Source organism: Arvicanthis niloticus, chromosome 1, assembly GCF_011762505.2.
Source record: "Arvicanthis niloticus isolate mArvNil1 chromosome 1, mArvNil1.pat.X, whole genome shotgun sequence".
NCBI classification, from domain to species: domain Eukaryota; kingdom Metazoa; phylum Chordata; class Mammalia; order Rodentia; family Muridae; genus Arvicanthis; species Arvicanthis niloticus.
Window position 1 is genome coordinate 107,415,673 of NC_047658.1, and position 21,107 is coordinate 107,436,779.

Consider the following 21,107-nt stretch of genomic DNA (forward strand, 5'->3'; position numbering starts at 1 on the left):
TGAAGTCATAGGTGGTTGATAGCTACTTAACATGGGTTCTGGAAACCAGAGTCTAGTCTCTGCCTGAGAGACAGCTAATCTTAAGTGTTATCATCTCTCCAGCCTCTCTCCATCACCTGAAACATTTGTTGCTGGAGGACAGGGGAATATTCATTCCACAGTTTGGGTGTGAGGGTCAGAGGACAACTTTGTGGAGCTGGTTCTCTCTTTCCACCTTTATGAGGGTTCCAGAGTTGGAACTCGAGAAGTCAGGCAAGCAGCTTTACCCTATACGTCCTCTCACTGGCCCAGGCTTCAAATGTTCTACCTTTAATAATGATGACAAGGAAACAAAGCAGACTCATTTTCAAAAATTTATATATATATATATATATATATATATATATATATATATATATATGCATTGCAGAGCAACACAGCCATGCCTGTGTGACCTGGGTCTTCACAGACTTTATTTAGTCTACTACAAGCACTCAGTTTACTACAATGTTAACTCAGCCATGAGGAGGCATACACACATGCTTACATGCACGTCTGTGCCACACAATGGAACTCCATATCCCTGTAGTCACTTGCAGGTCCAAGGGTCAGAAACATCCAAACTCTGCCCTTTAGCTGGGTGTGGGGGGATTACTTGGCTGCAGAGCTGAGGACCTGGTTCCCTTCTCTATCCAGCCTTATCCCTGCCCACACACACCTGCCCCCTTGACTTTCACGACCTGTCTGCAACATTTAAGGCACCTGAAGGCCATTTCTGGTCATGAGTGAGCCAGCCACTTAATCCGAATCACCTCACAGGTGCATAGGACGCCACACCCAGTAGGAGGAGTATTGATAAAATAAAACAGAAGACAACCAAAGGTCACTAGTCCAGCACATACATGGTGTTGCAAACCGTGCTTAGTGTGGGAGCCTTTTGACTGTCAGCAAGAGTCCCACCGAGCTAGAATGAACAAGACTGAGAAACACCCAACCCAGGGTAAGACCAGTTTAGCCCAGGAAGGATCACCTCTACACCCAGCCTCTGCATCTGAGAGTTAGATCCTGAGACTCCATGGATGCCGCTGGAGCCTCCTGCTCCAGGTGAGTGTGGTTTCCAGAGAGAACTTTCTAGTTGAGTGGGCTCACCTCTAGAACCTGCCTTGTGCTGAGATTCCATGCCCATCTTCTATGCCCAGCCCACAAACCAGGGCATTTATGACTCTGCTCCCCACAAGGGATTCAGACTTAGCCACTGGTCTAGGTGGTCCAGAAAGGACTCACCAAAGTGTGCTATGTGTGAGCTTGGAGCAGAGAATTCAAGAAGCTCACCAGGGCCTGGCCTGTCTGAGTCCAGCCATGCTAGAGCCCTATCAGAGGATGTGACAGGGAGAGCACAGACCCATGTAGGGACCCTAACTGGCTTTATCTGGTGTGGGCAGAAAAGAAAGATGCAGAAAGACTAGCCATGGAGTGATCCACTTCACCATAGCTGATAATTTGAAGTGAAGCCTTGGAACACCCAATGGGTCTCTACAATGTATTGTCCTGGGCTTCATGTGGAGAATGTGCGATGTGTGACCCGAGGTGCTTTGGGAGTTCAGGGACAGATCCTATTCAGGATCTGTCAGTGACAACTCTGCCCATCCACAGCACGGAGGCAGTGGCAAGGGAGCTACTTCTGGCCGCACTGGAGGATCTGAGCCAGGAGCAGCTGAAGCGCTTTCGCCACAAGCTGAGGGATGCGCCCCTCAATGGCCGCAGCATCCCGTGGGGGCAGCTGGAGCGAGCAGACGTCGTGGACCTCGTCTACAAGCTTATAGAGTTCTATGAGCCAAAACCAGCCATAGAAATGACCCGACAGGTCCTGAAGAAGTCGGATATTCGAGATGTGGCCTTGCGACTCAAGGAGCAACAGCTGCAGAGTAAGCTGAGCAGAGTAGGATGGGGTCGAATCCAGGGACTCGGCCTTGATCCCCACTGTTCTCCTGGGGAAGATCAATTTCTTGCTTGGGCTAATAGGGAGTCTGGGGGGAGGAATAGTTCCATGAGAAACTCTCAGGAATGCCTTGCCCTATCCCTCATGCTCAGAAAGCCTCATTTCTGGTTTGCCTTCCAGGACTCGGCCCCACCTCAGCGATTCTCTCAAGTAAGTTCTGTGGGGCACACAAGTGAAAGGTATTGTGCCCCTCATGGAGCCCAAGTTTCCTGGGCACTGCTTAGGGATCCTTGGCTGTGAGATGGCTGGAGGAGGAAGCTATGGGACAATAGAGGAAAGGGAACGCAGATTTAGAGAGGCAGAGAATTGGTTCCAGAGTGGCTTAGAGCCCATCCTTATCTTCCACGATCTTATGCCTTACAGAATACAAGAAGACTTACCGTGAGCACGTACAAAGAAAGCATGCTAAGGTGAAAGAGAGGAATGCCCGCTCCGTGAAGATCAACAAGCGCTTCACCAAGCTGCTAATCGCGCCAGAGAGAGGCGCTGTGGAAGACAAGGTGCTGGGGCCATCAGAGGAGCCTGAGCCCGAGCGAGCTAGGCGCTCGGACACTCACACTCTTAATCGGCTCTTCCGGGGAAATGACGACGTGGGGCAGCATCCGATGACCGTGGTGCTGCAGGGCCCGGCAGGCATAGGCAAAACCATGGCCGCCAAGAAAATCCTCTACGACTGGGCAGCAGGCAAGCTATACCACAACCAGGTGGACTTTGCCTTCTTCATGCCTTGCGGAGAGCTGCTGGAGCAGCGGGATCCGCGCAGCTTGGCGGACCTGATATTAGACCAGTGCCCGGACCGCACTGCGCCAGTGGAGCAGATACTGGAGCAACCCAGTCGCCTACTGTTCATCCTGGACGGTGCAGACGAGCTGCCTACTTTAGCAGCCCCGGAGGCCACTCCCTGCAAAGACCCTTTCGAGCCAACCAGTGGCTTGAGAGTGCTGAGCGGGCTGCTGAGCAAGGAGCTCTTACCATCTGCCCTCTTGCTGGTCACTACACGCAATGCCGACCCCGGGAGGCTGCAGGGCAGACTGTGCTCGCCACAGTGCGCAGAAGTGCGCGGCTTCTCAGACAAAGACAAGAAAAAGTATTTCTTCAAGTTCTTCCTGGACGAGAGGAAGGCGGAGCGCGCTTACCGCTTTGTGAAAGAGAATGAGACCCTATTTGCTCTGTGCTTTGTGCCATTCGTGTGCTGGATCGTTTGCACAGTGCTGCAGCAGCAGCTAGCGCTGGGCCAGGATCTGTCTCGTATCTCCAAGACCACTACTTCTGTGTACCTGCTCTTCATCATCAGCATGCTGAAGTCTGCAGGACCCCGGGTTCAGGGAGAGCTGCGCATGCTCTGCCGCCTGGCCCGGGAGGGCATCCTGAATCATAAAGCACAGTTCTCAGAAAAGGACCTGGAGGAATTGAAACTTCAGGGTTCCCAAGTTCAGACGATATTTCTCAGCAAGAAGGAGCTGCCTGGAGTCCTAGAAACTATGGTCACCTACCAGTTCATTGACCATAGCTTCCAGGAGTTCTTGGCTGCATTGTCATACCTACTAGAGGCTGAGCGAGCTCCAGGGACCCCCGCAGGAGGTGTGCAGAAGCTCCTGAACTCTGACGCAGAGCTGCGGGGTCATCTTGCACTCACTACTCGATTCCTCTTTGGCCTGCTAAGTAAAGAGAGGATTGGTGACATTGGAAAGCATTTTGGCTGTGTGGTGCCAGAGCATGTAAAAAAAGACACCCTACAGTGGGTACAAAAACAGAGCCACCACAAGGGGGCACCAGTAAGAGCAAATAGGAATGATGAGCTGGAGGACACAGAGGAAGCAGAGGAGGAGGAGGAGGAGGATCTCAGTTTTGGACTGGAGCTGTTGTACTGCCTGTATGAGACCCAGGAGGAGGATTTTGTTCGCCAGGCTCTCAGCAAACTTCCAGAGATAGTACTGGAGCGAATTAGGTTGACCAGCATGGACCTTGAGGTTCTGAGCTACTGTATGAAGTGCAGCCCAGATGGTCAGGCTCTGAGACTGGTGAGCTGTGGGCTGGTGGAAGCAAAGGGGAAGAAGAAGAAGAAGAAGAAGAACCTGTTGAAGCGGCTGAAGGGGTGAGTTTACAGGGTAAGGTTGTCCTCACCGGTGCTATTTGTGCCCACACACCCATACCCATTGAGCTGAGAAGCATTCCACACCTGACAACCCAGATGGCAGAGAGGACATCAGGACTGCTTTCCTGACCCCTTCCAAGGCAGCTGTCTCTAACTCGTCCTCAGTGACCTCACCATGCCGACTCTCAGTCATCCAGATCAAGGCAGCCCTCCAAGCTCAGCCAATGTAGTTCCATGAAGCAGCCCAGCCCCCTCTTTGATGCACTGTCTTACACATTCTGGAATATGCCATGTCCTCTGTGAGCTGAGCCTTGTACCTGGTGTTCCCTCCATTCCCAACACTATTTGCTGTCTGTCTGCAAAGCCTACTCCTGCTCCACCACTTGGGCCCAACTGCTGGCCCCAAGGTACCCTCATTGACCACACTATTCCTTATCCTCTTCCCCGCCCATCCTCCACCTGATCCTAGCTTCCTACATGGACATGGACATTTGCTTCCTATGAACTCAGCTCTAACTCAATATTTGTCTGATAGCTCACCCTCTGTTGAGAAGATATATCAGGAAAATGGAAGGACCTGGTCCTAGGGACCTGCAGCCCACACTTGGGTTTTGTTTAAATTTCTTGGGGGAGGGGATGCAAGTGATGTGGGATACATGATAGTTCTAAAACCTCAGGTCCTTAGGTAGGAAGGATTGAGGCCTTTCTAGAAAGTGGAAGGAGTGCTACAGACATCAACCTTGTTCTTTCTCTGCCTACAGTTCTCAGAGCACCAAGAAACAACCCCCTGTCTCCTTGCTGCGTCCACTCTGTGACACAATGACTACCCCGCAGTGTCATCTGAGTATTCTGATGTAAGTCACCGTGCTCCAGTGTGGAGGGGATTTACACCTGGGTGGCCAGGGCAGAGACAGAATTTGCCTTCTAGAGAAGGCCAGGGACATAGGCCTACCTGGTTTCCCCACTATTCGGGGCTGTAAGGGAAGGGCTGGCCATGGGAGTCAGAGGCCAGCACAGCCTTTGGGGACAGACAGAGAAAGCAACAGTGTTTTTCTGAAGCTCCCAAGTGCTGATGGACACTGCTGGGCCATCCCTCTGCAGGAAAGTGTTCAGGGAGGTCAGAAGCTGGTACATCCTGCCTCTCTGTGCCTTTCAGCAAATCAGTCTGCACATCCGTTGGTTTCCTCCCTGTAAGATAGCCAACGGATCCTAGCTCAGAGAATTGGTATAAGATTTCCTGAGGCTTCATGGGTAGAGTTGGTAGCATATGATAGGTTTTCTATTGCTGTTAGCTATCACCAGCGAGCAGAGAGTAAGGAAAGTCACAGGAACCGACAGAGGCAGGCCATAAGGAATCAGAGTCAATCATACATCAATACAGGATGAGGAGGAAAGCTGGCTCCATGAGGGTGGAGGCCCAGCATCATGAAAATAAAACAAAAGGAGTCAAACGGTCATATTCAGCTCAGGAATTCTACCAGGAATCCAAGTACACAGAGGGGCTCAGGTCGTGGTTTGTAATAGGAAACAATGAAGAAATCAGAAACAGCAGAGCTGTTCAGCCACTGGGGATGACTGCTCAGCTAATGGGGATGACTGCTCAGCCATAGGAGATCACAGCTCAGACATTGGGGATGACTGACAGCCCATCCAAACCAAATTATGAAGAACTGTAGATTTCCTGACTGACTACCAGGCCTACCAGAGAATAGGTAGTTTGTTCAGCTGGACATAGAGAAGTGGCCAGCATAACAGCAATCTACATGCTTCTTGACCACAGCTTGTCACACTGCAAACTCCCTGATGCAGTTTGTCGAGACCTTTCTGAGGCCCTGAAGGTAGCTCCTGCCCTAAGGGAGTTTGGCCTCCTCCAGGTCCGGCTCACTGACACAGGTCTGCGTTTACTGAGCGAAGGCCTGGCTTGGCCCAAGTGCCAGGTGCAGACACTCAGGTGAGGCCTGGTTTTGAAGGGGTAGAGGTAGGGAACCATACCTCCAGCAACCCCTGAGGTTGTCTCTCCCCACAGGATGCAGCTGCCTGGCCTCCACCAGGTGATCCATTACCTGGTCATCGTGCTCCAGCAGAGCCCAATCCTGACCACTCTGGACCTCAGTGGCTGTCAGCTGCCTGGCCCCATGGTGGAACCTCTGTGTTCAGCCCTGAAGCATCCTAAATGCTGCCTAAAGACCCTCAGGTAAAGGCAGGAGGAGGCATGGCACTGAGGACATAGCCTGTGAACTCTAGGTGGAAGTAGGTGCTTAGGAGTCTCCTCTGAGACCTCAAACATGATCGAACTCACACACAGATCTGGGTGCCCAGCCTATAAAGACTTACCTTCTGCGGGCCTATCCAGAGCTCTGGGTCTCAAACAAATATCCCGAAGCTGTGGAGACACTCTGAGCAGAGCCCTCTGCTAATATTCCCTCAAAGAGCCTTCACTTTTAAGAGATTCCAACTGACTGTATCTGGTACTTGTTAAATCCTAAGCAGGCAACTCCAACCACTCCGCTCACACCTCAAGCCCTGGGTTCTTCCCCCAGCTGGTTGACCTTTGCCCCTGTTGACCTGTATTCTTGGTCTGTCCCTTCTGTCTTATGCATGTGGCTGCAGTCTGACCTCTGTGGAGCTGACTGAAAACTCACTGAGAGACCTTCAAGCTGTGAAGGCATCAAGGCCAGATCTGGTCATCATACATTCGAAATGAGGCACACATCTCAGCCTCTGGAGGGATAAAGCAGTGTCTTCTGAGGCCCCGGAGTCCAGAACAGGATGGAAGATGCTGTAGCCAAAGTCCTTCTGAATACTTCGTCCCCATTCAAAAGCAAGATGCCAGCTTCTCCCTCCAGGCAAGTTTGTCAGTCCAAGGAGCCACAGAAGGGCAAGCAAAAGACCCAGGTAGATGTAGGCCCTTGATAACTCCTGGACAGCCTGGCACATGCCCTGCCCCAGACACTCTGAGGTTAGTCTTCCTTCAGCCCCACAACCACCAATACCTTCCTTTCTGGAATCACCATTCTATCCCTTGAAGATAATCCCAACAGTAAGAGAAGTATTCAGTAAGTGAGCATGTCACTGAATGATGTCACTCATCTGTGATCTGGCTCCCAGCTGTCATATGGGTGGATATAGGCCCCCAGAGTTCTACCCTCTGTAGGCAGAAGATAGGTGGATCACCATTCCAGTCTGGGATTTGGGGTGTTGGCTTTTGAAAGGATGCCATCCCTGAAGCCTTAGGGCTTTAGCCCAGAGGGATCCACTTGCTGCCTGAGAGATACAGGAAAGGAGCCAGAAGAGTGACAGCTTCCATTGATGGTGGGAGCTGGCACAACACAGGGAATCTCTCCCAACATAATAAAATTTCTTTTGGAGTTAATCTTTTGTTGATCTCTGTAACACTTGTCAAAGTATCAAAGTAGGTGTTAACATCATCTTCCCTATAAACACAAACACAGGCCAAGGTTTAATCTGCAGTCCACCACTGAAGAAACAGGCTTGGCATGCTGGCCTGACTGCAGAAAGTCTGCAAGAAAGGCTTGGCCTTCAGGTCATGAGCCATGGATGCCCCCAGAACTGAGTCTTCTCTGCCCAGCACTGCATGAGAAGTCCCCATAGGCTCATATATAAATGAATGTCTAGTTCCCAGTTGGTGGAACTGTTTGGTAAGCATTAGAAGTGTGGTGTTGGAGCCATGTCATTGGAGCTGATGCAGACGCTGAGGTGTCAAAGCCCATGCCAGGACCACCCTTGCTGTAGTCTATCTACCTCCAACTTACAGATCAGAAGCGAGGTCCCAGCTGCTGCTCCAGCACCATGCCTGCTGCTATACTACCTGCTATTCACCATGATGATCGTAGACTAATCCTCAGAAACTCTAAGCAAGGCCCAATTAAATGTTTTCTTCTATAACCTGTCTTGGTCATGGTGCCTCCTCACCGAATAGAACCGTAACTAAGACAGATCTCCAAACCCACATGGGACATTTATAATTAAAATCGCCATGGGGTTCCAGAAGGATAGGAATCTTCCTAGGAAAGCATGGCAGCAGTTGGCAGGCATGGCTGCAGGAGCAGGAAGCTGAGAGCTTACATCTACAAAGGCAAGCATGCAGCAGAAAGAAGAAACTGAGAGTAGAGAAAGATCACAATCTCCCAAAGCCTTCCTGCATACTGCTTCATCAGGATGCACCTCCTAAACCTCCCTCAAGCAACACAACCAACTGGGACCAAGTGTTCAAATGCCTGAGCCTATGGGGGACATTCTTCATTCAAACCACAGTGTTCCACTCCCTGGACCTCTTAAACACATTATAATGCAAAATACATTTAACCCAACTTCAAAAGATGCCATAGTCCTTCATAGTCTCACCACTGTTTAAAAGTCCAAAGTCTCTTCCAAGACTCAAGACAATCTCTTAATTAGTCCCCTGCAAAATCAAAAAGTAACTTACAAACTTCCAACATATAATGGCACCGAACACACTCTACTGTTGCAAAAAAGAAGAATTTGTCATAGTGACAAATTATTAGGCCATAGCAAAACCATCACTCAGCAGGGAAAACTTCCAATCCTGTAGCTCAATACCCAGTGTCTCAGACTAAAGATATTTTTTTTAGCATTTTCTTTTGTTATCAGTTATAATCCCCATTTCTTTCTTTCTTTCTTTTTTTTTTTTTTTAAATCAAACCATGATTTTTACTTTTTCACACAGGGGTTATAAACACAAAAAGGCCTGTTGAGGTAAGGGGATGATGCAGGAGCATAGTTGTTCAGGGGAAGTACAGATATCTTCCAGAACAGAGTATTGGTTGGGTGAAGGTTCAGGGAACATGTCACTATGACTCTGTCTATGAATCACTTGTTTCTTATCTAAGCTGGCACTATCCATCAAGATTACCTATCCACAAGGTCTATGGCTATTAGTTCTTATCCAGGCTGGTAAATTTCCACCAAAGCTGCCTGTTTACAATATCTTACAGCTATCTGTTTCAGTGTTTTTCCACAGAGACCAAGGCTTTGTGTTAGCAGGCTGACTTAGGCCTATGGCTGATTTGAGGCCTTCAATCTCCAAGTATAGAAGGACCTCGACAATTCTAATCTTGCAAAAGCGAGGATAGAGGCCTGACCTCCAGTAATTAAAGGGGGCCTTGTAATGGCTCTGACCCTCCTATCATTGTTCAGTGAGGCATGAGGGCCATACCCATTTCGATGTCTTTTTCCTGGAGAGGGGATACTTTTGACATCAACCCCTATGCGGTCAGGTTTGTCCCTCAGGGAACCCAAAAGGATATTTTTAATTTTTATTTATATTCCCTTGCAGTGCTTAGCCTCACAGCCTAAGCAATAATTTAAATCGCCAGTCAGAGGGGGTTCTGGGTGGCCCCTCTCTGTTTGGTCTAGGGACAGAAGTCCCCTCTTTTAGGTTGGGTAGAGATGGATTTTGGGAACATCTTGGATAGAGTAACAACCTCTTCTTGAGTTTCGTGGTCTTCCATAGCTAACTTATGATAATATATCTGAATAGGTTTTGCTGTCAAAATTATCTGTTGTTTCATGAAGTTAGTCAGCTTATTTAAGACCCAGGGACCAAAAGAAATAAGCAAAAAGTAACCCAATTATTGGTCCCCAAATGGAAGGAAGTAGGGTTGACAACCATGAAGGGTTTGAAAACCAATTATTGTACAGCTCTCACCTTGTTCTCTTTCTCTGTCTTTTCTCAGGCCTTCTCTGACCCTTTTCATGTTCTCTTTAACCATCCCTGTCTTATCTATGTAGAAGCAACATTCTTCTTTAAGGGCTGTACACAGTCTAGAGCTGTACACAGTCTTTTCTATTGTAAAAGAGTAAATCAAGTCCAATAAAGTCCTTTGTAATTTTTGGAGATCACTTCAGACAGCAAAATGAGGGATTTCTTCAGATTAATGATGTCAATCTCTAGCTGTTTGATGTTCTTGTCAAAGGCCCATCGAAGGTCTGAGTCGTATAAGTCCGGAGGCCAGCATCAGGATTAGAACTTCCAACAGCAAATACCATGGGTGATTCATTTTTACCTGGAAAGGAAAAAGAAGGGAATTCTCAGGGAGATTTCTCTTCCCTGGATGTCAATTGTTATTCATCTTATTTATAATTGGGCCAGGCTTTGTGGGAGTATCTATTTATTTCATTAATCTTTTTGACAGCCATTTAGCTGTACCTTCTTTGGCATCAAAGAGGCATATCAATCCTCAGCCCCATATGAGAACTGGGTCCGGGCCATTCCATTTAAAGGTAAGAGGGTCCTTCCACATAACTGTGGCATACTTTTTATTGGTCTCAGCATGCCAAAGGCAATCAGCAGCAGCTCTGTCATGAGCTTTTAGATTTTAAAAAATAAAAATGAACAAGGCACGATGGGGAGTATTTCTGGGAGACATCTTCTGGGGATAAAGTTCCCCCTCTTATGTTTTAAAAGCCAATTTTTCAGAGTTCTTGTAAAACCAGGGCAGAAGCGCCAGTAGCTGCTCCCCCCATACTCAGAGAGTTAAGATATTATTTTAAAGTTTTATAATATCTGTCTTATAATATCTTGTCTTTGAGTATTATAAGGAATTCCAGTAATATGGGTAATAATAAATTGTTAACTAAACATCTCAAATGTCTGACTGTAACAGTCAGTTTTGTTTATCTTAATCTGATATGGAACCAAGCATAAAAGATACTATAGGCAATAACTAATCACATTTTTTAATCGTTTCTCTTGTTAAAGTAATTGTAACTAGAAAGCCTGAGAAGGTGTCAAATCACATATACATATTTTAATTTTTTAAATAAAAATGAGTAACATCCACTTATCATAATTGATTAGGTATAAGTCCTCAAGTATTAACACTATTATGAAAAAACTGAGGACACTAAGAACAAATTTTGTAATTTGACCTATATACTCTCTAAAGATGTCAAATTGTTGTCTCAGGCTATTATTATTGAACATAGATCTGTAAGAATGTACTATCTTGTGGTGATGTTATATAATAGATAACTTTTTAAATCTTAATGAGGATCTTATAAAAATTTTTAAAATTATATCCATGATTATTAAGCTGTTTTATAACGAGACTGGTACTAGGCCTTTTTCTGATAGTCAAAAACTGTAATAAGAATTTTGTCAGTCTCTCAGGTAACATCAGTTAATTGTTCCTAGACAAATAATCAGACTTTTACTCTGAGCACATTTCAGGAGGTTATAAAACAATTTGTCAAAGGTCAGTGAAAAGGGAACCAACAATTTATCACAGGTGTTAGGATAGAAAATAAAATATTGTCTGGGCTTATCTACACAAATCTTCACTAATAATCAATTCATAGTTCTGTGGCTATCTTCTTTTGGTTTGTTGAAAGGAGATTACTTTCTTGCTCTTTCTAGGGTATAATTTCCCTCCTGGTATTGGAGCTTTCCCGCTATTATCCTTTGCAGTGCTGGGTTTGTGGAAAGATATTGTGTAAATTTGGTTTTGTCATGGAATATATTGGTTTCTCCACCTGTGGTAATTGAGAGTTTTACTGGGTATAGTAGCCTGGGCTGGCATTTATGTTCTCTGAGAGTCTGTATGACATCTCTCTAGGATCTTCTCCCTTTTATAGTATCTGGTGAGAAGTCTGGTGTAATTCTGATAGGTCTGCCTTTATATGTTACTTGGCCTTTTTCCCTTGCTGCATTTAATATTCTTTCTTTGTTTTGTACATTTGGTGTTTTGATTATTATGTGACAGGAGGTATTTCTTTTCTAGTCTAGTCTATTTGGTGTTCTGTAGGCTTCTTGTATGTTTATAGGCATTTTTTTAGGTTAGGGAAGTTTTCTTCTATAATTTTGTTGAAGATATTTATTGGCCCTTTAAGTTGGGAATCCTCACTCTCTTCTATACCTATTATCCTTAGGTTTGGCCTTCTCATTGTGTCCTGGATTTCCTGGATGTTTTGTGTTAGGAACTTTTTGCATTTTGTGTTTTCTTTGACAGTTCTGTCAATATTTTCTATGGTATCTTCTGCACCTGAGATTCTCTTTTATCTCTTTCATTCTGTTGGTGATGCTTGTGTCTATGACTCCTGGTTTTCTTTCCTAGGTTTTCTATCTCCAGGGTAGTCTCCCTTTGTGATTTCTTTACTTTTCTACTTCCATTTTTATGTCCTGGATGGTTTTGTTCAATTCCTTCACCTGTTTGGTTGTGTTCTCTTGTAATTCTTTAAGGGATTTTTGTGTTTCCTTTTTAAGGGCTTCAACCTGTTTACCTGTGTTCTCCTCAATTTCTTTGAAAGTGTTGTTTATGACCTTCTTAAAGTCCTCTATCATCATCATTAGAAGTGATTTTAGATCTGACTCTTGCTTTCCTGGTGATATGGGGAATTCAGGACTTTCTAGTATGGGAGAACTAGGTTCTGATGATGCCAAGTACCCTGGGTTGCTGATGCTTATGTTTTTGCACTTGCTTTTCACCATCTGGATCTCCTTAGTGCTACCTGCCCTGTCTCTGACTGGAGCCTCTCTTTCCTATTATCTTGGTTGTGTCAGAACTGTGTGGGGTGGGTCTTGCTACTAGGGTTAGAGCTGAGGTCCAAGATCTGCTCAGTGCTCAGGCCCAGACCAGAAAGAACCAGTGCTCTAGGCCAGGAGTGAATTCCTGGGTCCCAGTTACTCCCTGTTTGAGGTGAGTGTTACTGTCTCCTTACCTAACATACTGCCCAGGTTAAAGCTTTGGGTTCTGTGAGATTGAATGCAGAGCTGCCTCCCGGGGTCTGCCGAGTGCCCAGACTAAAGATTGAAGGAACTTAGATTGCTTTGCCCCTCCAGTTTTGTTGCCTGCAACCTGTGTCTCTCTGTTGGGCTGGTTAGACTCCCTGTATGCAGCTCTCCTTGGCAGATGTCCCACAGTTGGATCTCCAACATCCCGAGGTCTCCCCCATAACCCAGGCTTCACTTTTACAGCTTCACACAATGGTCTCTCACTGCCCCCTTGTAGGGAATTCCTTGCCACAGGTTGCCCAGCCACCCTGTCTCTCTGAAGCTACTGAGTAAGAATTCATGATCCCTGGGTCGGAGAGATGGCTCAGCACTCAGGAACGTTTGCTGCTATTCCAGAGGACCCAGGTTCAGTTCTCAGCACCCATATGGCATTTCACAACTGTCTGTAACTCTTTTTCCATGGAATCTAGGGCTCTCTCTGGACTCTGTAGACACCAGACACACACATGGTGCACAGACATATGTGCAGGCAAAACATCCATTCACACTAAATAAAAATTAAGAATTAAAAAAGGAATCCATGACCCCTTTACACACATGCATCCTTCATAATCTACAGGTAATGCCACACGGACAACTGCCAGGATTGGCCTGGGTCACATTAGCAGACATTGGTTGGTTGGTTGGTTGGTTGCTTGCTTGCTTGTTTTAAATTGCTTTTTAGGAACAGAAAATTCATTAATTGGAAGCTTAGCTGCGTAAGGTCTTATCCTAAAGACACCCTTCTCTTTGTTCCAGGGCAGAGTGGTCCTCCCCTTAATGGCACTCCTCGACAATTATGTCTCAAACAGGTGTTGATGGCACACACTTTAATCTCAGCACTCAGGAGGCAGAAGCAGGTGGATCTCTGTGGGTTCAATGTCTGCTTTGTCTAAAGAGTGAGTTCCAGAAGAGCCAGAGCTACACAGAGAAAACTTGTCTTGAAAAATCAAAATCAAACAAACAATAAAACCAAGTACAGCCTCTCTTCTAGCACAAACCCTGACTACATTAAGTATATAAATTTTTAATAAAAATGGGGCCAGCAAAATGGCTCAGTGGGTAAAGGAGCTTGCTACCAAGACTGCTACTCTGAGTTTGATCCTGGGATCCACATAGTGGAAGGAGAGAACTGACTCATGAAAGTTGTCCTCTTGTTAGAATAACAACCTCCTGGTCAAAAGAATAGAATCTACATGGGCAGTGGTGATGCACACCTTTGATCCCAGCACTTGGGAGGCAAAGGCAGGCAGATTTCTGAGTTCGAGACCAACCTGGTCTACAGAGTGAGTTCCAGTACAGCCAGGGTTACACAGAGAAATCCTGTCTTGAAAAACCAAAATGGAAACAAAGGAAGAAAGAAAGAAAGAAAGAAAGAAAGAAAGAAAGAAAGAAAGAAAAGAATCGAATCTACAGGTGTGGTGGAGCCCACGCATTCTGGTTGGGTGTGTCATTCTTCTGCCAGGCCCAGGAATGGCAGGCTCATCTTAAGCTAGGAGACTGGACAAATAAGTCATGTAATAGGATACTGTACTTTTCCTCCACAACATCTCTGTCCCCAGTGCCATAGCTTTGAGTCTTTGCGGGGAGGTACATGGGGAGGCGGGGATTTGGTTTTTCTTTTTTCTTTTTTTAAATTTATTTATTTTTTTATATTTTATTTACATTTCAGATGCCATCCCCTTTCCCCATTTCCCCTCCCTAGAAAACCCCTGTCCCATGCCCCCTTTTCCTTTTTGCTTTTATATATTTTTTAAATGTTAATCAAAGGCTTTATAAGTTTGGTAATGCTCAATCAGAATTGTAACCCAATACCCAACCTAGATATATAAACTATCTTTGACTGGTGGAGACACATGAACATCTGCCTCCATGCCCCCCTCTCTTTCTCTCTCTTTCTCTCTCTCATCACCTAGCTTCACCCTTCCTGTTAAAATAAAACTTTTCTCTCAAAATGCAATTAGAACATAATTATTCCTAATTGTACCAGTGAGGTACAAGATAGTCCTAATACCCAGTCCATCATTTTGTTGACTAACCAGAACCTCTGTCATCTCTCCTAACTAAAGCACTTAGTTTTGAACCTGGCTTTTTTTTTCTTGGCTTTAGAATGAATGTCAGCTGAAAACCATCCACTCAGATCTTTTCTCTCAAAGTAAATAGCTAGGATTGGCTATGAGACTATAGTTCTTCAACCCTATCAGAGATCCAGAATGACTGAGTTAACTGAAATTATGGGAAGCACTAAGCATAGCTTCTAAAACTTAGCCAATTTATAGAGACCGCTGAACACCTGGAAAGCCCCTATACTACCGAACATTGGAGCATCAAATCTTCAGCCTTCTAGCCCAGAATCATCTGACAGACCTTAGTGATGCAGAATTATTAAGGGCTGATTACTCTGTCTTGGCAGATATAATCAGTCAACTATTCTGCAAGTGTGTCCTTTTCTGGACAGTAATTCGTCTGTAGATGGAAAGAGGCAAATCTTGCCTAGTGGCTGTCACCACACAATGGAGTAACTCCAAGGATGCTCAATTTCTTCTTAGAATCCACAACAGGAAGCTATCAGGAGCAGACAGGTCTCTAATCAAAATGAACATTAATATAGAAATATTTGTAACGTCAATTCTATGGACTTCTGATGTTTTGAAAACCAACTATCCATGTAAGGTAACCTGGACTGTTGTCTGTTAACTCCTCTCAGCTATTTCTAAATAAAATATGGAAAACACCCTATCAATAAACTCAAAGCCATGAATTTGCTATAGTCCCTTAACTCATAGGCTAACCGTCCCAAATCAGTTAAAAAGTTAAAGAAGGACTGGGTCTAAGCCTTGTATTTCTAAATGTGTTATATAGGCACAATGCCCATGAGAGTATCAATATTCATCTCATTTTTATATCAATAAGAAGCTCATACCAATGAAAACCTTAAATTTGAAATCAAAGTAAATTTTGTACCATTTAAGAAATTGTAACTTCATCTTGATAATAATTATACAGATTTCTACCAATAGGTTATGGCTATGAAATAAGTCCTAGCTAATCCTCCCTGTTCCAACAAAACCACTGCTTTTCCCTAGAAAGACAGACAAATATTAACCACCTTAGTCCCTAAGCCCAGGGAATAGGGGCACTGACTCTTCTTTAATTTCTTCAAGCTGATTAAGGGCGTTGAGATATTAAAAGAGGGGTTGGGGGAAGAGTAAATTGATAAGCCTCTGACGCTGTGTCTTCACTGCATTCAGATGGAATTCCAGGACATCAGAGGTTTGGGCAGGTCTGCTCAGTATGCTTGATGAGTGAATACAACAAGGCTGTGTATTCTGTGCCCGACAAGGCCATAGGATGAGGGTCTTAAAGCTCACACACACAGTGATACACCTACTCCAACAAGGCCACACCTACTTCAACAGGGCCACACCTTCTAATAATGTAGACTCCCTGGGCCGACCATATACAAACCATCACACCCCATGTCTACTGTTGGGAGCCAGCTCCTAGCAGAAAGCAGCTATCATCTTTGTAGCCATCTCAGGCCATATATTTGTAGGTTGATACTTTTCCACCCTGACAAGAGACTTGTTTTTCTAGCATGAGGTTTTTGCAGACAGCCTACAACAGCTGAGCATACTCTGATAAATATCTGATAAATAAATATTCTGTTTTTCTCAGACATATCCTGGACTTCTTGTTTAGTGTCCCCAGCTCCAAGGCACTTGTGTCTCCAGCTGCATTCCACTGCTTGTGCTTATATACCCACAATGGCCTTTCAATAAATGAGCCTTGAGCAGAATACTTTGTCTTGGCTCCATGTTTCTCTTGCCCCTATGTCTCCTTTTTATTTCCAGCCCTCCTTTCAGGTGAACCCAGTTTGACTGTGGCCATTGGACAGCTACATCTACTCTTCCAAGGATTCACTAAGCCTCTTCCCCACACACACCACATACCCAAGAGGGTCTAGGCATAGACTGGACATTGGTAGGCCAGGCTTGCTCTCCCAGAAACAGGGCAGAAGAGATCTGAGTCACTGCAGTGTTGTTTGTGAAAAACACAATGAGCTTCTCTGTCTGCTGGCTAAGGTGCATCATAGACCTCCCAATGGAAGAGTGTCTGTGTAATCTTGAATGAGGGAAGAGATGCAGGAGGACGGAGGACAAGGAAACTTGACACATTTGCTGAACTGAAAAGTGTGTGTGGCCAGCATGAGTAGGTGGTCCCCAGGGCCACAGTGCAGGGGGAAGAGCAGAACAGGAAGCCGAGAGAAGTAGTAGCAGTTAGCCAAAGGTACTTAACAGTAAGTTAAGCCTTTTTTATTTTGTTTCTTTATTTTGCAATTTTCTTATTTATGTATGAGTGTAGTATGCATTCATATGTGTGTGTGCATGTTCACATGTTTGTGCAAAGACATCTGGAACACAGAGTTGATATCTGAAATCCTTTTGTCATATTCTACTTTATTCATTGAGATAGACTCTATCACTTAAGCCCAGAGCTTTTCTGTGTGGCTGGTCTTGCTAGTCAGCTTGTTCTGGAGAGTCCCTGTCTCCGTCTTTTTGGGCTGGAGTTACAAGTGACTAAGCATGTTTCCATGTGACCTGCCCTGCTCTTGATTACTGACACAGTAGTAGGGGCAAGCCCAGGTCGGGATGTACAGCACTGCAAAGGTACTTCAAAGGAGCTATGGGGTCGAGAGATCCACCACCCTCCACTGCTTCAGGCTTCCCGACAGCTCTTAGCCCAGCCATGGTAGATGAGGCCTCAGTGAGGGCAGGGTTGGAGGGGGCAGACACTACACAGAGAATCCACAGGTCGCCCTAGAACCCAGGTGGTCACACCAGTGACAGCCCTCCACTCCCTTCCCATACCCTCCCCAGATGTTCTGACCTTCCAGAACTCTCCAGGCACAATCCCACCCTCTTCATTCCTTCACTGAAGTGGTTTTTTTTTTTTTTTTTTTTGGTTTTTTGAGACAGGGTTTCTCTGTATAGTCCTGGCTGTCCTGGAACTCACTCTGTAGACCAGGCTGGCCTCGAACTCAGAAATCCACCTGCCTCTGCCTCCCAAGTGCTGGGATTAAAGGCGTGCGCTACCACCGCCCGGCACTGAAGTGGTCTTTATCTTACTACTCTGAGTAGTAAAGTGGTCGCCTCTCCTCCCTGGTCTGCCTTTATACTTAAAGAAAACAATCTTGTCTGGAGAAGGAGAAAACAGTGAGGTGCAGTATAGGATAGAAATGAAGGCCCCAAGGAGCAGCCAAGAAAACTGAGCCATGGAGAAGTCTCAGAACAGGCCAGCCGACCCTAGCTTAGCCTGAACATGATGCCTTTCTGTATGGTGTGTGTATGGTGGACAGTTGCCCTTGGCATTCAAACACAAAACTTATGCATGTGGCACCACCGTGGCCCTGTCCTTATACCCAGGTTCTAGGAGGGCCTTGAGCCTGAACACCCTTCCTGTAAAAATGAAGCTCACCTCTGCTTGCTGGACCCCTGGAGATCTGAGTGTACAATCATGGACACAGGGCACCACCTTGTGCCCAGATTTGGAAGTACAGGAGCTGCAAGGGAAAGTAATGAAGAGGAATGGGGTAGTGTTCCCTTAGACTCCACTCCACAGGGATGCTTTACCTGTTGGGTGCCCAGAGGTCACTGATAGTCTCCTACCGTGTGCTTGACACTGGGCTCCTATCTATAAAACAGGTTTCCAGAATGTGGGATCTGAAAAAAGCCAGCAGCACCTGGAAGTCAGCTAAAGGGGACCCTTGTACTCCGTGCAGAGGCTGAGCAGACCACCCTTGGGCACAGCAGGCTCTCCTGCAAGCATTTACAACTACTACATTTATAGGCCTGAGGCTTATTGCACAAGTCCCATCACTGTTTTCATTTACATAAGATGTGATGGTTGGGCTGGAGAGATGGCTCAGCGGTTAAGAGCACTGACTGCTCTTCCAGAGGTTCTGAGTTCAATTCTCAGCAACCACATGGTGGCTCAAACCATCTGTTATGAGATCCAATCCCTTCTTCTGGTGTGTCTGAAGACAGGTACAATGTACTCATCATATATAGAATAAATAAATCTTAAAAAAAAAAAACCCACTTGCTACACAATCACGAGTACTGAACTTCAGAGCCCAGCACCCATGTAACAAGCCTGGTACCCCAAGACTGCCTGTGACTTCACCTCTGAGGGGTCTGAAGCCCTCTTCTGGCCTCAGTGTCTGCACAGTGACCACACATGTGGATGCAAACAATAAGTACATAATTAATGAAAAACTTGGTGCTTCCCATGGGTTCTAAATTAATCAGCTACTTTCCAATGTACACAATCCACTGTGTCAAAAAAAAAAAAATTCCTCATTGTGAAAGTTAATCTTAATTATTGACTGGATTTGGACCCACTGTAGAAACATACTTCTGGGTTTGTCTGTGTGGATTTTTTTTTTTTTTTTTTTTTTTTTTTTGGTTTTTCGAGACAGGGTTTCTCTGTATAACCTTGGCTGTCCTGGAACTCACTCGGTAGACCAGGCTGGCCTCGAACTCAGAAATCCGCCTGCCTCTGCCTCCCAAGTGCTGGGATTAAAGGTGTGCGCCACCGCCGCCCGGCTGTGTGGATGTTTCTAGAACAGTTTAAGTGAAGAGGAAGGTCTATCTGCTTTGAATGTGGACTGCACCTTCCTATGGACTGGGGCCCAGGCTGAATGAAGGAGGAAGGCAACTGAGCGGCAGCCTTCATGGCTGGATGAACATAGCAAGCTGCCTCCTGTTCTAGTTGCCAAGCCTTTCCATCATGATGCACTGTGCTTTCCAACTCTGAGCCAAAATAAGAACTTCCTTCCTAAACCATTGTTGTCAGAGAGTTTGTCAAATCAACCAGAAGAGTAACAGGCACTCAGCAAATGAAGATGCCCACCAGTCATCCAGATAGGAGCCCTACTTGATACAATGTAAACACCGAGGCACTGTGACATTGAAAAGGCAACTGAGATCACATAGGGAGACCCCACAGTAAGATGAGCCTTTCCAGGGAGGGACACAGAATCTCTTGGTTAAGGACTTTCATGTGGAAACCTCTGAGTGACATCCCCAGTGGTGATACATACTTATCCCAACACTGGGGAGGACCATAGTTTCAAGACCATCCTTAGTTACATAGAGAGGCCAGCCTAGATGTGAAAGATCCTGTTCCCAAAACTCTAAAACAATAGCCAGAAAGATGGATCAGCCTACTGATGAATTCAGTCCCTACCAAGAAGGGACTTGGTAGAGGGAGGAAACAGACTCCCACAATTATTCTCTGACCTCCACGGGTATTCTATGGCTTGTGCATGCCCCCCAAATAAATAAATAAATAAATAAATAAATAAATAAATAAATAAATAAAATGTAAAAGATAAAGTCAAACATTAAAATGTATTTAATATTTGAGTGGTGGGTGGCAAACACTTTTAATCTGAGCACTCAGGAGGCAGAGACAGATGAATCTTTGAATTTGAGGCTAGCCTGGTCTAGAGAGTGTGTTCCAGGACAGCCAGAGATACAAAGACAAATCCTGTCTCAAAAACAAAAAAGAAAACAATAACAACAAAAATTTAAAGCAGCTCTTAGCCTCTGCATGGTTTTCCTCTGCTGCCTGGCTTGCTCAGCGGCAGTGTATCTAGTAAGCTGGCCTTCTGTCTCTGGTAACCTTATTCTGCTACAGTGTATCTGATCATTAGCTGTGGCCTTCTGTCTCTGGTAACCTTATTCTGCTACAGTGTATCTGATCATTAGCTGTGGCCTTCTGTCTCTGGTAACCTTATTCTGCTACAGTGTATCTAATCATTAGCTGTGGCCTTCTGTCTCTGGTAACCTTATTCCCAGCCTGTCATTAGCCTCTTACTGTGGTTTTCAGCACAGCACTTCCGACCCTTGTACGTGTATGCTATGATTTCCTTTCACGAAGGACAAACTGACTCAAGCTCTCTTCACGAGGACATGCCCTATGGACCTGGCACCGAGCTTCAAACCCTGTCTGTTTTGTTAATGTAATGGTTAACTTTAGGTGTCAATTTGACTGGACTCTGAAGTTGAGATATTTGGTCAAGCTAGATGTCTCTGCAAGACTGTTTTGGGGGTGAGATTAACAGGCAAGTTGGTGAGCTTTGATGAAGCAAACAACCTTACATAGTGTGAGTGGTTCTTGTGGCCAGTTGAAGCCCCTGAGTAAAACAAAGTCTGATGTAACCTTGAGCAAGAGAGAATTCTACCTCCAGACAACTTCGGGTGCAGGTGCAAAGT

The 21,107-nt window shown here is 45.6% G+C and overlaps 1 protein-coding gene and 1 long non-coding RNA gene across 6 annotated transcripts in view; one reads left to right on the top strand and one right to left on the bottom strand.

Moving 5' to 3' along the window:
• Positions 1–868: 868 nt before the first annotated feature.
• LOC117717213 (NACHT, LRR and PYD domains-containing protein 6-like) lies at positions 869–7,446 on the top strand. 2 transcript variants are annotated; one of them, XM_034514521.2, is made up of 8 exons: positions 869–1,083; positions 1,611–1,904; positions 2,099–2,128; positions 2,342–4,073; positions 4,835–4,927; positions 5,854–6,024; positions 6,100–6,267; positions 6,684–7,446. In XM_034514521.2, the coding sequence occupies exons 1-8, from the start codon at positions 1,059–1,061 to the stop codon at positions 6,775–6,777; spliced, it is 2,607 nt and encodes an 868-aa protein (XP_034370412.2). In that variant the 5' UTR covers positions 869–1,058; the 3' UTR covers positions 6,778–7,446. The 2 variants fall into 2 exon arrangements, with proteins under 2 accessions (XP_034370412.2, XP_076769187.1); XM_076913072.1 differs by having other exon boundaries at positions 1,633–1,904.
• Positions 7,447–8,662: 1,216 nt separating this feature from the next.
• LOC143434447 (uncharacterized) overlaps positions 8,663–21,107 on the bottom strand; it is a 32,419-nt gene continuing 19,974 nt past the window's right edge. The window contains exons 3-4 of one of the 4 annotated variants that reach the window (XR_013103925.1): positions 18,304–18,388; positions 8,663–10,120 (exon numbers count right to left, since the gene is read on the bottom strand). This is a non-coding gene — a long non-coding RNA (uncharacterized LOC143434447). Of the gene's footprint in view, positions 10,165–18,303; positions 18,389–21,107 lie in introns of all 4 variants that reach the window. The other 3 variants (XR_013103928.1, XR_013103930.1, XR_013103929.1) reach the window with 3 other exon arrangements.

Bases quoted from the DNA above. Each gene is read 5' to 3' on its own strand.
- LOC117717213 (XM_034514521.2), top strand. From the start codon at position 1,059: ATGCCGCTGGAGCCTCCTGCTCCAG. The intron at 1,905-2,098 runs GTAAGCTGAGCA...TTTGCCTTCCAG, and splicing joins CAAGGAGCAACAGCTGCAGA to GACTCGGCCCCACCTCAGCG. The intron at 6,268-6,683 runs GTAAAGGCAGGA...ATGTGGCTGCAG, and splicing joins TGCTGCCTAAAGACCCTCAG to TCTGACCTCTGTGGAGCTGA.